Raw genomic sequence first — 14,807 nt, forward strand, 5'->3', positions numbered from 1 at the left:
CCATTCCTTGCCAGGCCTTTCTTTGCGGGCAGACTCTGGCAAAATGCCCGGGCCGCTGGCAGAGGAAACATTTCTTGGTCGTTTTTCCGTCCCTTCCCTCTCTCTTGCGACTTTCGTTGGAGCTTGAAACCTCCCGGGTGCGCACACCATCTATTTCCATTGGCTCCTCCGGCGGGGAAAGCTGCCTTGGTATCTTAGGAATGCGGTAGTCATGGCAACGCTGCTCTCTCCCTTCCCGCCTCTCCTGAGCCCGCGCTTCCTGCCTCACGCCAATCGCAAGTGCAGCTTTGGTCAGCTGGTCCATGGACTGTGGGCGGGGTGCGCGCGAAAGCTCATCCTTGACCGTTGGTGACAACCCCTCCTCAAACAACATTTGTATGGGCTCAGAGTCCAGCTGCCACCCGAGACGGTGGACTATCATTGCAAAACGTGACCAGTAGTCTCTAACTGACTGGTCTCCCTGTTTACAGTTCATCAGTTCCCGTTTTGTCACACTTTGCTCTACATCGCTGGAAAACATCGCGTCCATCGCCTGATAGAATTTCCGTACGTCCTGCATGGCTGCATTCTGCGTCGCCATCAGGGGCCTGATCCATTCCCTAGCCCCATCCTCCAGGTGACCCACGATATTAGCCACTCGCGCCTCATCATCTGCAAAATCGTTATGCTGCAGTTTCAAGGCGTATTCTATTTCTGTTCTAAACGCTCCGTAATCTTGAGGCCTCCCCCCAAACTTATGCACCAGTCCTGGTACCTTCCTTGCTATGGGGGTGGGCTTGCCCTGGGCATCTTGAGACCGTCGTTCGTCCAGCCTCGCTGTCAAGAGGGCTATATGCTGTTCCAAGTCGCGGTTTCTCTCCGCCAGCGATTGTCCTCCAGCAGCCCCTTCCGTGGCTCTGACTTCTCCTGTCTTACTCATGATGCCGCCTGCTTGTTGTGCACGAGCAACTTTCGGTGACAGACAGATTGCTGTAGAGGTTTGGAGTTACTCGTGCGTAAACTGCCTCCGTTTGGGAGCTTAACTGCCTGGGTTAAACCGTCTTGACTGCACAGCCCATCTCAGTGTGGCTGCCTCAGTCGCTAGCAGAGTCTGTCTGTGGGTGTTTCTTAAACCGTTGCCAGCATAAGAGTTGTTTGACTCCCAGTCGTCTCCGCCTCTCATTGCGCGGGAGTCTTCTGCGCAGGGAGGACGTAGGTAGTGGAGGACCAGTGCTCTCCTCACTGACTTCCAAGGAAGAATCCCGGAGCCCTTCCCCCTCTTCCCCCATTTGCTCTCCTGGATCCTTGGTGTTACGCTGATTTCCTTCCCCCTCTATCAAGCTGCGTCTCCCCCTAGTGCTGGTACCTTCCCCTGCAGAATCGGAGAGCCTCTCCTTCTCCTGTTGCTCTGATGTCAGTTTCCTGACAGCATGTTTTCCTCGAAACATTAAATAGTATGGGAAGCAAAGGAAGCAAGTGAAACAGGGCCAAGGGATGCAGTATGAACCAGGAAAAAGCTAAGAGACAGAAATTACTCAGATGCAACTGATGATCTTTTGTATGTCTTTTGAGTTCTGAAGATTTTAAAAACACTAATACAGTGGTACCTCTGGTTACGTACTTGATTTGTTCCAGAGGTCCGTTCTTAACCTGAAGCACCACTTTAGCTAATGGGGCCTCCTGCTGCTACCGTGCCACCGGAGCACGATTTCTGTTCTCACCCTGAAGCAAAGTTCTTAACCCGAGGTACTATTTCTGGGTTAGCGGAGTCTGTAACCTGAAACATATGTAACCTGAGTTACCACTGTAGTGTACAAAAATTCTCCCTCCATTCATTTTTATTTATAACCAACAGTGAGCTGCACAACAAGTGTTTAGTTGGGAAAGTGTGTCTGTAGCAGAAGTCTTTTCAGAAGCAATGTTGTAATTATGTGGATTTCTTTCAACTTGGCTGCTGTTAATTGCAGACAGAGCTCAAGAATGTTCATCCATTATATCATATAGGAATGTTCCCTGACCCTCGTATACGGGTATGTTTTTTGTTTAGGAGAACCACAGTGTCCTTGCTCATAGTAACTGGAGACACAGTGGTGTGTCATTTACACTCTGGATAGCAATAATTCTTTACAACAGGGATGTCCAGCTCCCAAGAGACTGTGATCAGTGGTCTACCCATAGGATTGGCCAAAGTTGTTGAGCTTTTTCTGGGGGGGAGGAAGACCCAAAGTTGTTGAGCTAAAACTGCCTCTGTAGCCGACACCTTACCCTCCAGTTGTTGTTGGACTGTGGCTCCCATTATCAGCCCCAGCCAGCATGGCTAATGGTCGGGGGGGGGGGGGGCTGGGAGTTGCAGCAAAAAAAGAGAAATTAACCCTGAAGAGGTAAGCTTGGAAGGTGTTAGTGCCAGACTTACCGTATTTTTCGCCCTATAGGACGCACCTAGATTGGGGGGGGTGGTTATTTTTTTCCCCCAGGTGCGAGCCTGGGGCGGGGGAAGCCCGAGCTTCCCCCGACCCCAGCCCCCAGAACAGGAAGCTCTCCGCAAGCCCGAGCTTCCCCCTCCCCCACCCCCCAGAACGGGACCCAGAGCCATGCTGAAGCTGTGTGCAGCTTTGGCATTGCTCTGGGAGCTTGCGGGGCTGGGGGAGGGGGAAGCCCTCCGCCAGCCCCCAAACCAGGTCGGGAGACAGCGGGATGGCGCGCTGCGCCTCTCCCGCTGTCCCCCGAGTTTGGAAGCTGGCGACTGGGAGGAGCAGGCTTCTCCCCCCCGCCAGCCTTCTAACCAAGTTGGGGGACAGCGGGATGGCGGCGTTCCGCCTCCCTGCTGTCCCCCGAGCTTGTGGGGCTGGCGGTCGGGCTCTCCTGAAGCCTGGAGAGCAAGAGGGGTCGGTGTGCACCGACTCCTCTCTCTCTTCAGGCTTCAGCGAAAGCCTGCATTCGCCCCATAGGACGCACACACATTTCCCCTTCATTTTTGGAGGGGGAAAAGTGCGTCCTATAGGGAGAAAAATACGGTAGGTAAAATGAGACAGGTTCCCATTGTTCTCCTCTGCAGCCACAAATACATATACAGTGGTACCTCGGGTTACAGATGCTTTAGGTTACAAACACTTCAGGTTACAGACTCCGCTAACCTGGAAGTAGTACCTCGGGTTAAGAATTTTGCTTCAGGATGAGAACAGAAATCACGCAGCTCCAGCAGTGGGAGGCCCCATTAGCTGAAGTGGTGCTTCAGGTTAAGAACAGTTTCAGGTTAAGAACGGACCTCCGGAACAAATTAAGTACGTAACCAGAGGTACCACTGTACTTGTTTGCTATGCTATATAAATCTGTGCCTTGGCCAATTAGCAATTTATCACGCAGTCCAGCAGAATAAATCTCTCTGTGCTTGGACTGTGCAGACTTACCGTAAGTTCATGTGCAAGTCTGGATATGTGGCTCAGGGATGTTTCTAGTCTGTGTGTGGTCTCAGGGCAGGAACCAGAAGTGAACCTTTCAGCTGACAAAAATCTTGAAAGAGCCACTACTAGTGGTTTCTCTATTTCTATCTGTCTTGCCTTGTTCCTCACTCGCTCTCTCCCTCTCCTTCCAAGTGCTCAAATACAGTCTCGTAGGATTTTTTAAAATAAGAAAATTAAGTATCACATTTTCTTGTAGAGATTTATCCTGTAGTCTCCAGTTTTCCATAAAGGTGCACAGTAATTACTTTTGAAGCATCAGCATATATACCTGCATCAGCCCTTTGTGGAGTTGCACCCTCTGTCTTTCTGCATCAGTATACATGGCATGGCTGCAAAACAGCACTATGTGCTCATAACCTCTGGTCCAGTGTTTCTCACCCGAGACACTCCTGGGCCACTGAGCAAATCACATTTGAAAATGAAGGAAGTATTAAAAGCAGTTTTAAACATGGCATAGCTGGACAGTGTGTGAGTACTGTTCAGAAACTCCATAGGAAGCTAAAGTCACTATGGCGTCCGTCCATGTCTATGTGTTTGGGTCACTTGAACATTATCCCAGCCCCATGGAAGCCCCATGGGACAGTGGCTCTCATGTGGTTTGGGGAATGGGCAAAGGGCCCTGTATCTGTGATTGGCAGCAGAAGACGAACAGGCTGCACCTTGCCTTGCCGAAGCCCATTATTTGCAGGGAGAAGGTTTCTTTTGGAGGAATACCTCAGTGTCACAGAGGTCATTATCCCCTTGCCATACCCCAGTGTGGGGTCCTCCAGATATTGTTGGACCATAGCTCACGTCTTCCCTGGGCATTGACCATGCTGGCTGGGGAAGATGTGGAAACTGGAGTCCAATAATGTCTCGAAGGTATCACATTGGCTCCCTCTGCCTTACCCTAACCAGTCTTAAAATGCCTTCTCCCTCGGTACTGTAGAATGACAGAATCAATCAAGAAAGGGCCCCCACTTGGCTGCTTGCTTCTAGCAACCTGTTTTAGAAGGCTGTAAGGAGCAAAAGCTTCTGGGGTATGAATGAATGAATCTTTATTTGCGTCAGCCATTGGCCATAGCAATAAAACAACAATACAATATACAAAGAACAGAAAGAAAAAGTCAGTTATCTAAAATACATTTTAGGGTTTGAATCAATAGTCAAATAGTGGATCCTATTCTGATTGCCCCAGCTAAAAACCTTGCAACCTTTGCTGTCACCTGCTCATCTTGATCTGCCAAGAGAAAGGACACTGTGGCAGTGCTTGAGCGACCTAGAATGGACAATAAAAGAGGGGTGATAATCTCATTCCTCAAGTCTTAATTGAGAGTGCAAGCCAGAAGGGCACGCGCCACCAACTCGGGACTGCTATCTCCACAGGGACATAAGAGTTTTTCATGTGGAATCTGTTGGAATCGTCTCTCAAGTACAGCCAAGGGCAATACATTCAATCTTGTGAGAATAAAAGCGTGTCTATATTTTAGAATTGCTAGGTTATGCAGATAGGGTGCCAGAGAGTCAAAATGGGAAGGAAGGTGGAAAATAGGCATACCATGGGCAAAATTTCCTTATTGTGGCCAAGTTGTTCTGGCGCTCGATATCATTTAGGCGTTGACAAATTAGACTGTTTGCTTTACTAAAACCCAAAGTGAGTAGCTGTTGTGGTGATAAACCACAAGAGTGAAGTTTTTGATAGACAATTTTAGTCCAGGTGACAATCTTGCAGCACTAGGGATATTAGACTGGGGGAATTTGAGTTTAGGTGAAGCCAAGAGTTAAGTGTCCTAGGCCAGATCCATAATTCTACTGAGGGAAAATCAGCCTCTGTGCGCAATGATGTGCTTGGGACACAGGGTGGTACAGAGAAAATTTGCCTTAAGAACTTTGATTGGACAGGTTCCGTAGATGAAAGGTGAGTGCCTGTCCAGATCTGAGCCCCATGGAACAACTGTGCTAGGGGTTTAGCTTGGAACACTTCCAGGACTGATAGTATATGTTTACCACATTTTGTGGGGGAAAAGCGTGTCAGAATTTTGGCGCTTTGGGACACTTTTTCCTTTGCACATTTCTGGTGTGCTCCCCATGACCCTGTAGACTGGAAAATAAGGCCAAGATATTTGAAAACTTTCAATTAGCTGGTTGTCCATGCACCATCTATGGGCCCTATAGTTTCTTCAGAAAACCATGACTTTTGTTTTCTTGTATCGTATTTTTTGCTCTATAAGACGCACTTTTCCCCTCCTAAAAAGTAAGGGGAAATGTGTGTGCATCTTATGGAGCAAATGCAGGCGGGAGGCTCTGCTTAGTGCTCCCTTTAAAGAGCCGCACACATGCTCCACGCGCTCTTTAAAGGGAGCGTGGCTCTTGGGGGAGCCCTAGCCGCTCGCAGCCTCTCCTGGGCAGGGGGAGAATTCATGCCGCTGCCTGGGAGAGGCTGCGCGCAGCTATCCCATAAGCCGGGACAGCAAGCAGGATCACTGAGCTGCGACCCCGCTGGCTGTCCTGGCTTATGGGATTCAGAATATTTTTTTTTCCTTGTTGTCCTCCTCCAAAAACTAGGTGCGTCTTATGGTCTGGTGCGTCTTATAGGGCGAAAAATACAATAATTCACGGCCAGCTGTTCTCTCTGGCAATATCCTGAAAATGCTCTGATTAGTCTTTTTAGGCCTACTTTTGTTTGGGATAGAAGAACCACATCATCTGCATATAATAGTATTGAGATGGGTTTTGTGGCCAATTTAGGGGTGGAGATGTTAGACATTGGACAATGTCATTTATATACAAGTTGAACAGTGCCGGGGCTAGGATATACCCTTGCTTGACTCCCTTTGTGGCTTGTATAGATGCTGTAAGTTGTCCATTTGTGGAGCAGCACACTTTCAACACTGTATCTTCATATAAGCATTTGATCAAGTACAGTAGTCTTTTGTCTATACTTGAGGAGTTCAGCTTATCCCAGAGTCTTATTCGCGAAATTGAGTCAAATGCAGCTTTCAAATTGATGAAAACTGCATAAAGCACACCATGTGGTTTCTTAGCTTACTTGTCTATGAGATGTGTTAGAACAAAGCAATGATCTAGATTGGATCTGCCTTGCCTAAATCCTGCTTGCTCTTCGGTGAGAATAGCCTCATCGTCTATCCAGTCAGCTAGTTTGTTATAGGAAAAGATGGAATTATTTTTAACTGTTTTTTATTTTTTATTTTTTATTTTTCATTATGTAATACTGTGAAAACTTTAATAAATATTTATTTAAAAAATATATAGGAGTGCTTTGCATATAGTTTACTAGTTATAGGTAACAAACTGTTTGGTCTGTAGCTAGCCAGATCAGATGTGAGGCCCTTTTTGAATATACCGCTGTGGCCCAGGCATCTGGGAGTAGACCAGATGAGTCAATAAGTGAGAAGATTACCACAAGCAGGGGTGCCCACCAATCAATATTGGATTTCAAGAGTTCCAGAGGCAAGTGATCAATGCCTGGTGCTTTATTGTTTTTTAGCTGCATAATGAGGTTTTTGACCTCATTTATAGTTACTGGAGGCCAGACTGGTAAATTTTCTGGGGATACTGTTAGCGGATTGGACTCAGCATCCTGGTCTCGATCAGGTGAGCGATAGGACTGCATCCATTCAAGAGGTTTGATAGCGCAGCCTGGCGCGTTGCGATCATTCTCCAGGAGGCCTGATATAGTGCGCCAGGAGAGGGAGGTGTCCTTAGGTATGTGAGATGTGGTGCTTGGCCTGGGTTGTGTTTCATGAGCATGTGCATTGCCTGATTTTGGGGAGGAAACCCGGGCAGTCACATCCCATTCAGAAACAGGTTTGTCTGATGATAGAGGGGTTAGGAAAACAGAATTTTTTGTTCCCTGAGTCTTTTGTTCTTCATCGAAACTCTTTGTTTTGACTGAGGCACAGCCTTTTCTTTTGAATAATCACCGGGTGTAGAGATGAAGCCATTAAAAACACAAGTCTGAAAAGGACAAGGCTGAATGAGGGAAGTCTCATTCAGAGGGATGTGAAAAGATAACCATCATTATCCTATTGCTGTAGAATAAGCATTTGGACAACATGACAAGCAGTTGTCAAAATACTTACTTGATTCTGAAAATGTCTCATGGTGTCCTCAAGACAGACTCCAGGAACTCAAATGAATTATCATTTTGGATGGTGCCTTTTAATGTATCTGAGGAGTTTGCAAATGAATTCACTTATCTGCACATTTTTAATGGATCATCACGTGCATAAATCTTTCTCGGCCTACTTCTCTCATCAGCCACTTTTCCTCCCCCACACCTTTGCCCCTCCAGCCAGGAGACCCACAAGCAAGCTTGCTTCTTAAGTGGAGCCGGGGAGGTGCAGCGGGGAAACGCTTGGTGGTCAAAGGATTGCACACAGCCGTTCCAGACTGCTGCTCCTAGACTGCAAATTCTACTCCTCCTTCACCGCAGCTTCTCTGGCCTGATGCTGTTGCATAAGGAAAGAAATTAACTGAAATATTTCATATTAGCTCTTTCTAAGGGACTATAACTACATCTGAAATACTCTAGGTATTAACTAGTTACAGCAGCAGTACAGCTGCAATGCTAACATTCCTGTCCTCATCAGATTTAATTTCTATGGCAGCATAGCAGAAGACTCAGAATTCTCTCTTTAGAAGATCAGGTCAGAACCAGTTTGTGTTCAGGATCCAGCTTATAATGTGTGCAAGTGGAGACCCATGGAAGGTTGCAACAAGCAGGGGATCTGCAGTGGAGGGATGGATCCCAAAATGCCCTTCTTCCTTGTGTGGAAGAGCTGTTCAGAGCACTGAATGAGAAGAGGAAAACTAAATCCATGTTCTCCTTTCACAAGAGGATTGCTATAGAGCCTACCCCTTGTAGTTAGTGTGGCGTCCTCTCTCTTAGCACGTGTGCAAAAGAGCACTATTTCCTTCCACTTATCACTTTTTGGATCCAGGCAGAGATATGTAGAACTTTGTCCCCTGGTTTTCTCAGAAGTTTGGTGCTGTTTTCAGTTCTGTCCACAGAATATGTACACGCCTGTCTCCCGCCTTTAAAAGGCTGTTCTCCTTCCAGCTGCCTCGAGCAAAGGCTTGTGTACCTAGCTGCTAGTCCTGGATAATTCAGTGCCAGCTGCACATTATCGAGTCCCATTGCAAAGGCTGAAAAGAGCAGCAGTGAAACTGGCAAGAACCTTTGCTGCAGGAGTGAAATTGACAAAGATTATATCTGATTAGCCTCCGAGACTATATATAGACTTGTAGCATTCTCCCTCTATAAACTTCCCTGTTACCAACACCAGACACTTATGATACAATGTGTTGTGGGGAAAGAGAGCAATAGTGGAAGCCATACTAAGTGGCTACATAGAGCTGTTTTAGGAGGAGGAGGAGGAGGAGGAGGAGGAGGAGGAGGAGGAGGAGGAGAAGAAGAAGAAGAAGAAGAAGAAGACGAAGACGACACTGTTCAGATGACTGGAAGCCGTGGCTGGATGGCTGCATGGGATCCGGTTGAAGTTAAATCCTTTGAAGACAGAGGTCCTTTGGCTCAGTCGAGATGGTATGGGCTTGGGGGGCCAACTCCTATCCCTTGCTGGGGGCACAACTAGTGCCAGCACCTTCCGTCAAGAGTTTGGTGTAACCTTTGACGCCTCCCTTTCTATGGAGGTACAGGTTGCAGCTACAACAAAGGCGGCATTTTTTCATCTCCGCCCTGACCTAGCCACTGTGATCCACGTGACGGTCACCTCCAGACTGGATTATTGTAACTCACTCTATGTGGAGTTGCCCTTGAGACTGACCCAGAAACTCCAGCGGGTGCAGAATGCCGCAGCAAGACTCCTTACGGGGTCTTCGCCGCAGGATCACATTCACCCGGTGCTACACCAGCTACACTGTTTCCTGGTGGAGTATGGGGTCAGGTTTAAGGTGCTGGTTTTAACCTTTAAAGCCCTATACCAGGCTTCCTCAACCTCGGCCCTTCAGATGTTTTGAGACTACAATTCCCATCATCCCTGACTACTGGTCCTGCTAGCTAGGGATCATGGGAGTTGTAGGCCCAAGACATCTGGAGGGCCGAGGTTGAGGAAGCCTGCCCTATACGGCCTAGGACCCTCATACCTACGGGACTGCCTCTCCTAATATGTCCCAGGGAGGAACCTATGGTCTGCTAATAACAACACCCTGAAGACCCCGGGCCCCAGGGAGGTCAAACTGGCCTCGACCAGAGCCAGTGCCTTTTCAGTCATGGCCCTGGCCTGGTGGAACACTCACTCAAAAGAGACCAGGGCCCTGCGAGATTTGACATCTTTTCGCAGGGCCTGCAAGACAGAGCTGTCCCGCCAGGCCTATGGTCAGGGTTCAGTCTGACTCATTTTCTCTTTGTATAAGAACAAGCACGAAGGAGGTTTCCCAGCCTGCTCACAGGTCCTTATAATATCAGTGGAAACAGTTGGTCCTGGTGAGAATTAACCGCTTTCAATTTAACCTGAGGACTGCCATTTGTTTAGTTTGATTTTAATTTTAATTTATTTGAATTAATTTTGGGATGCATTTTAATCAATTGATTGCTTGTTTTTATGTATATTGTGTTATTAATATGATGTTAGCCGTTCTGAGCCCAGCTCCGGCAGGGGAGGGCGGGATACAAATAAAAAATTATTATTATTATTATTATTATTATTATTATTAAGAAGAAGAAGAAGAAAAAGAAAGGTACATTTTTCAGAGCTAGAACCCCCCCACAGCATCTGCCTTCATTGGTCTGTTGACAAAAGCTTACCAGACATTTAATACAGAGGAAAAGTCAAGAAGATGCTTTCTAACTCTGGACACTTTGGTGTGTGTCTGAATGCCTCCCATCCTGCCTTCCATTTTTAGATATCGTGTGCTGACCTTGCACCTTTTTGTGGCTGCTGCTAAAATCCCTGGCTCTGAACTCCAGTGTTTCTTCATGACTATGCTTCCAGCCCAGACCTGTTGCGTTTTCTTGACAAAGATTTAATCTTCACAGTGTTACATTTTGATTTAATTTTAAATTAACTTTTCCTTTGTAATAGTCTAAGGATAGCATATCTGAGCGATCAAAAAATCATAAAAAGTGCAGTTTTCCCTGCAAGCCCCAGACAGAATATGATCTATGGTGATAATTACAGAAACAGAAATGAACAGAATGGGATATTAGAAGAAACAGAATGTTTCCTTGACTTAAGCTTAGGTATCTAGGCCTCCACACAATACAAAGGAAGCGCTGGGAAAGAGAAGAGTGGGAGTTCATCTATGTCTAGGTCCCTGTTCACTGGACTAGATGATTCCCATGGTATTTTATCCAACAATTGCAGGCCTAACTGGGCAACAAGAGGCGCTGGACAGGAGATGCTCTCAGGCCTCCCTTCCCTAGAATGGCTGGCTGCCCTTGTGCCACGGGAGGAGCAAACAGGAGTCCGTTGCACAGTTCAGGGGTCTCTCTGCACATGGTATTGCATTCCTGGTCTTGTTTTGTATGAAGGGAAAGTGGCTGGCTGCCCAGAGGAACTCCACACAAGAGTTGTGATTAACCTTTTGGTCAAGTGTGCTGCCGGTCCAAAGGGCGGGAGAGCGGCATTCTAACGCATACTTTAGTGTACACCGAATCCTTTCAATGCCTTGAGGTGATTTTGCCTGTAGTCTGTTGATCTAGAGCAGTGTTTCCCAACCGGTGTTCCGCGGCACACTACTGTGCCGTGAGACATCGGCTGGTGTGCCGTGGGAGGGAGGCGGGCGAGAGGCGGCGGCGGCGAGGATCCGGCGGGGGTGGGGGGAGCGGGGGCCGTCGCGCGCAACCGAACTCACTTGGCGCGCTGCCGGCTTGTCCTCCTTCAACCCGGGTCGGGCCAGGCCTGCTCACGTCCCCGGATCCCCTAGCAGCAGCCGCACGCTCTCCAAAAGCGCAACGCTGCGCGCAACCGCTCGGCCAGCTGGTGCTCTGCGACTCCGCCCTTTCCCCTCCCAGCGCCGGGGGGTTCGCGCGACCGCAGCTGTTCCCTTTCGCAGCACGCGGGAAACAATTCCAGGCCGATTGCCTTGTGCCGAAAAGCACTGCCTCTCCTTCCAGCTCAGGCCCGGGCCGCCGGCTCCCCGAATGACGTCACGGGGGCGGGGCTTTAATGGTGGTGTGCCGCGAGATTTTTTCCGGTAAACAGGTGTGCCGTTGCCCAAAAACGTTTGGGAAACACTGATCTAGAGAGCATCCATCAGGAGAGGCAGGCAGAAGTGCAGCTCTGATTCTGTCACAGCCAGGATAGCTCAGCCACTGGGGCAAAAGACTCTTCATCTCAGGGTCATGGATTCCAGCCCCACATTGGGCAAAAGATTCCTGTATTGCAGAGGGTTGGACTAGATGACCCTCAGGGTCCCTTCCAACTCTATAGTTGGAACTCTACAATTCTGTGATACCAGTATCACTTGTGGCACCCGTGCTGCAGGTTCACCACCCCATGGATCAGCAACTGGAAGCCTGGGGCAAGAGGAGAATAAGGATTGAATAGTGGCCATAGGAGTGAGATTTACTGGTTATCCAGTTGGGGCAGTACCCTGGTCAGCCATTGCCCATCCCTTCTTCTAAGAGGCCCTGGGTTGAAACTAGTTGCCAATCAGTGCTCTGGAGCACAGTTACACTCCTGGGCAGCGCAGCAATTATTGCATATGTGAGGATTCAATAATTCGCTGCTAGATCACCTGAAACAGTGTTCTTCAACCTTGGATCCCCAGATGTTGTTGGATTATGGCTCCCATCATCTCCATCCATCTTAAATTAGCACCGGAAAGCCGCAGAACTGGGAGTGAAATCTGCCTAAAAGTCCAAATCCTGGAGAGCTGTTTCCAGTCAGATTACACAACACCTTGCAAGTGGGCCATTTGGCCAATTCAGTATCAGTCGGTTTCATGCAACGTAGGTCTCCTTTGAGTTGCAAGGAATGCATGCATCCTCTACTTGCATCATTGTTTTCACAAATAACTCCCTTCTCCTGCCGTTACAGATCATGGCACTATTAAGAAAGTACTTGCTCCAGTTAATCAAACATCGAGCAGCTGCTTGCTGGAGGAGATTGACATATTCCCAAAGAAGCAGTGGGAGCCCATCAGGAGTCTGCAGATTTTACACAGCCAGAGTTCTCTGTATGTGGGCCTTCAGAGAAGTGTGGTGAAGATCCCACTGAAGAGATGTCTGTTTTACAAAACACACAGGTATCTGGCTGGCTGACTGTGAGAAGTGCAGAATTCAAAGGTATCAGGGATTTGTAAAAGCGCATTACTGTTGGGGCCACCAGCCAAATCCTAAAGAATTTTAGTTGATCATTCAACTTCCACTTAATCTATTAATTGAATGGGGGTTGGGGTTCCTCCAAGATGCATTATCTATGAAGATCAACCCCCATAAAATAAAGAGTTTTGGAAAAAAACAAAAATTCAAGACTTCTGCTAGCTGAGGAGAAAGTGGTGTGGTATGTGCATGTCGTTGTGGTCTGTGCATGGTTGCCACAGTTTCTCTGGTTTGCACATGTGCTCAAGGACAGTTGGGGTCCATTGCACCCATCCAAAATAGCCTCCTATCAATTAATCAGCTGAAGCTTTAGTTGTTTAATATTCCAATTAAAGGGTTTAATAATTATCTAATCTCAGTAATATAATCTACAGTGCTTTTCCTTTTGGGACAAAGTAGAACATCTCCAGAAAACTATTAATTGCTCCAACAAATGGAGATTATCTGTAGGGAAATTCAACCTCTGAGACCTCTCTGATGAATGGGGAGGAGAGTTGGGGAAGGGCTAGAATTCTCCCTCCTACTCTGCCCTACTTGTCACGTGTGATAGGTCTTTTGCTAGAAACAGCAGCTCTTTCTCAAGCACAGGTTGTTGGTATCCATCTGTCTCGAGGGACAATGGAGTAAAGTCCCAGGGTAAAGTCAAACTGCTGTGTTAGCAGCACTGAAGTGACCTCAGGGGGGCAAGGCTGGGCAGCATGTATGAAGGTCCTGGGCTGCCCAGATGACAAGACCCCCTCTCAGCCTTGCTGATGTCCAGACGGAAGCAGAGCAAAAGGCTTGGCCCCAGCTTGGCAGCAGGAGTTGCCGGAAGGGGGTGGACAAGGCGCCACCCAGCTGCCTTCGGGACTCCACTCTGGATTTGTGCAGGGTTCACTCCTGAGCCTTTTCTTCTCCTTAATGTGTCCCACAAGGCAGGTGGTACAGGTTTTTCCTCAGGGTCTACTCCCAAAGCCTTTCTCATGAATGAATATAGTCACAAGGCAGCAGAGATTTAGGATCAGAGTTTTCCTTCTCCTAGATGGGCTCCCTTCCCAGGTTGACATGTCCTCTGTGCCCCTTCTTGAGCGTGGATCCACTTGAAGCCCTTCCTGGTACACGATTATACTGCAGTCTGATGTTTTGGGTTTGTGTTTCCAGCGCATGTGTCGGATCCCAGGATCCTTACTGCGGCTGGGACCTGGTGCTCAAGAAGTGCACACCACTGGAAGAAAGCTTGAGTATGAGTCAGTGGGAGCAAAGCATCTCATTGTGCCCAGTAAGTTCAATTCAGATTCTTCTTTTCCCTGAGTCCAAGTAAGTCTGAGCATTTGGGTCAAGGAAGTGATTATGCACAAATAATGTCAGTTCAAGCCTTCTTGTCTCTCTGATCTGAGCTGCAGGCTGAACCTTTCTTCTTTCCTCTGCAAGCTGTTACACAGCATGATTTGTATGTCTGAGTCATTAAGTTACCCACCAACAGTGTCACATGCATAACAAGAGAAGATCCGTCTGTTGCAGCTGTAGGATGCTGGCAATTGCAGTTGTTGCAGAGAAGTGGAACGTCAGGCTGGCTGCGGAAGCCTGGCACGGGGATTGGGACATCCCAAGAGATGTGTGCTGTTGGCAGGAAGTGGGAAGGAATCCAAGGCTGTGCTGCAGGGCACTCAGGGAAATGCAGGTTTGGAGCAGAGTGGGAAGAAGGGGGTCTTGAGGCAAAAGAGTTCAGACAGGAAGCAGGGGGCTAAGCAGTCAAAATCTAGCAAGTTAGGTAGGCGGGCCCGAGTCCGAGGAGAAGGGGCTCAGTGACAGGAGAGGTTGATAAGGAGGAAGACTACCAAGAAGCCTCCCATGGGGCCCAGTGACAAGTGATGCTGTAAGCTGGCCCCGGAGGGCTGTGGTTGGAGAGGCAGGAATGCCAGGCTAGGCAAATGGGAGGAAGGCTGGAGTCTCCTTCTTTGGAGGTCTGGTGGAGTCTCCTTCTTTGGAGGTCTTTAAGCAGAGGCTTGACAACCATATCAGGAGTGCTCTGATGGTGTTTCCTGCTTGGCAGGGGGTTGGACTCGATGGCCCTTGTGGTCTCTTCCAACTCTATGATTCTA

General features: G+C 48.2%; 1 protein-coding gene across 2 annotated transcripts in view; it reads left to right on the forward strand.

Annotated features, from left to right (window-relative positions):
* The window catches only part of SEMA5A (semaphorin 5A), a 133,968-nt gene that overhangs the window by 87,824 nt on the left and 31,337 nt on the right, over positions 1–14,807 (forward strand). For both annotated transcript variants that reach the window (XM_083519101.1, XM_083519102.1), the window contains exons 11-12: positions 12,443–12,650; positions 13,867–13,984. In XM_083519101.1, the coding sequence (XP_083375227.1) occupies positions 12,443–12,650; positions 13,867–13,984 (326 nt within the window). The remainder of the gene's footprint in view (positions 1–12,442; positions 12,651–13,866; positions 13,985–14,807) is intronic.

This window comes from Podarcis liolepis, assembly GCF_965112155.1.
Source record: "Podarcis liolepis genome assembly, chromosome: 8".
Classification (NCBI taxonomy): domain Eukaryota; kingdom Metazoa; phylum Chordata; class Lepidosauria; order Squamata; family Lacertidae; genus Podarcis; species Podarcis liolepis.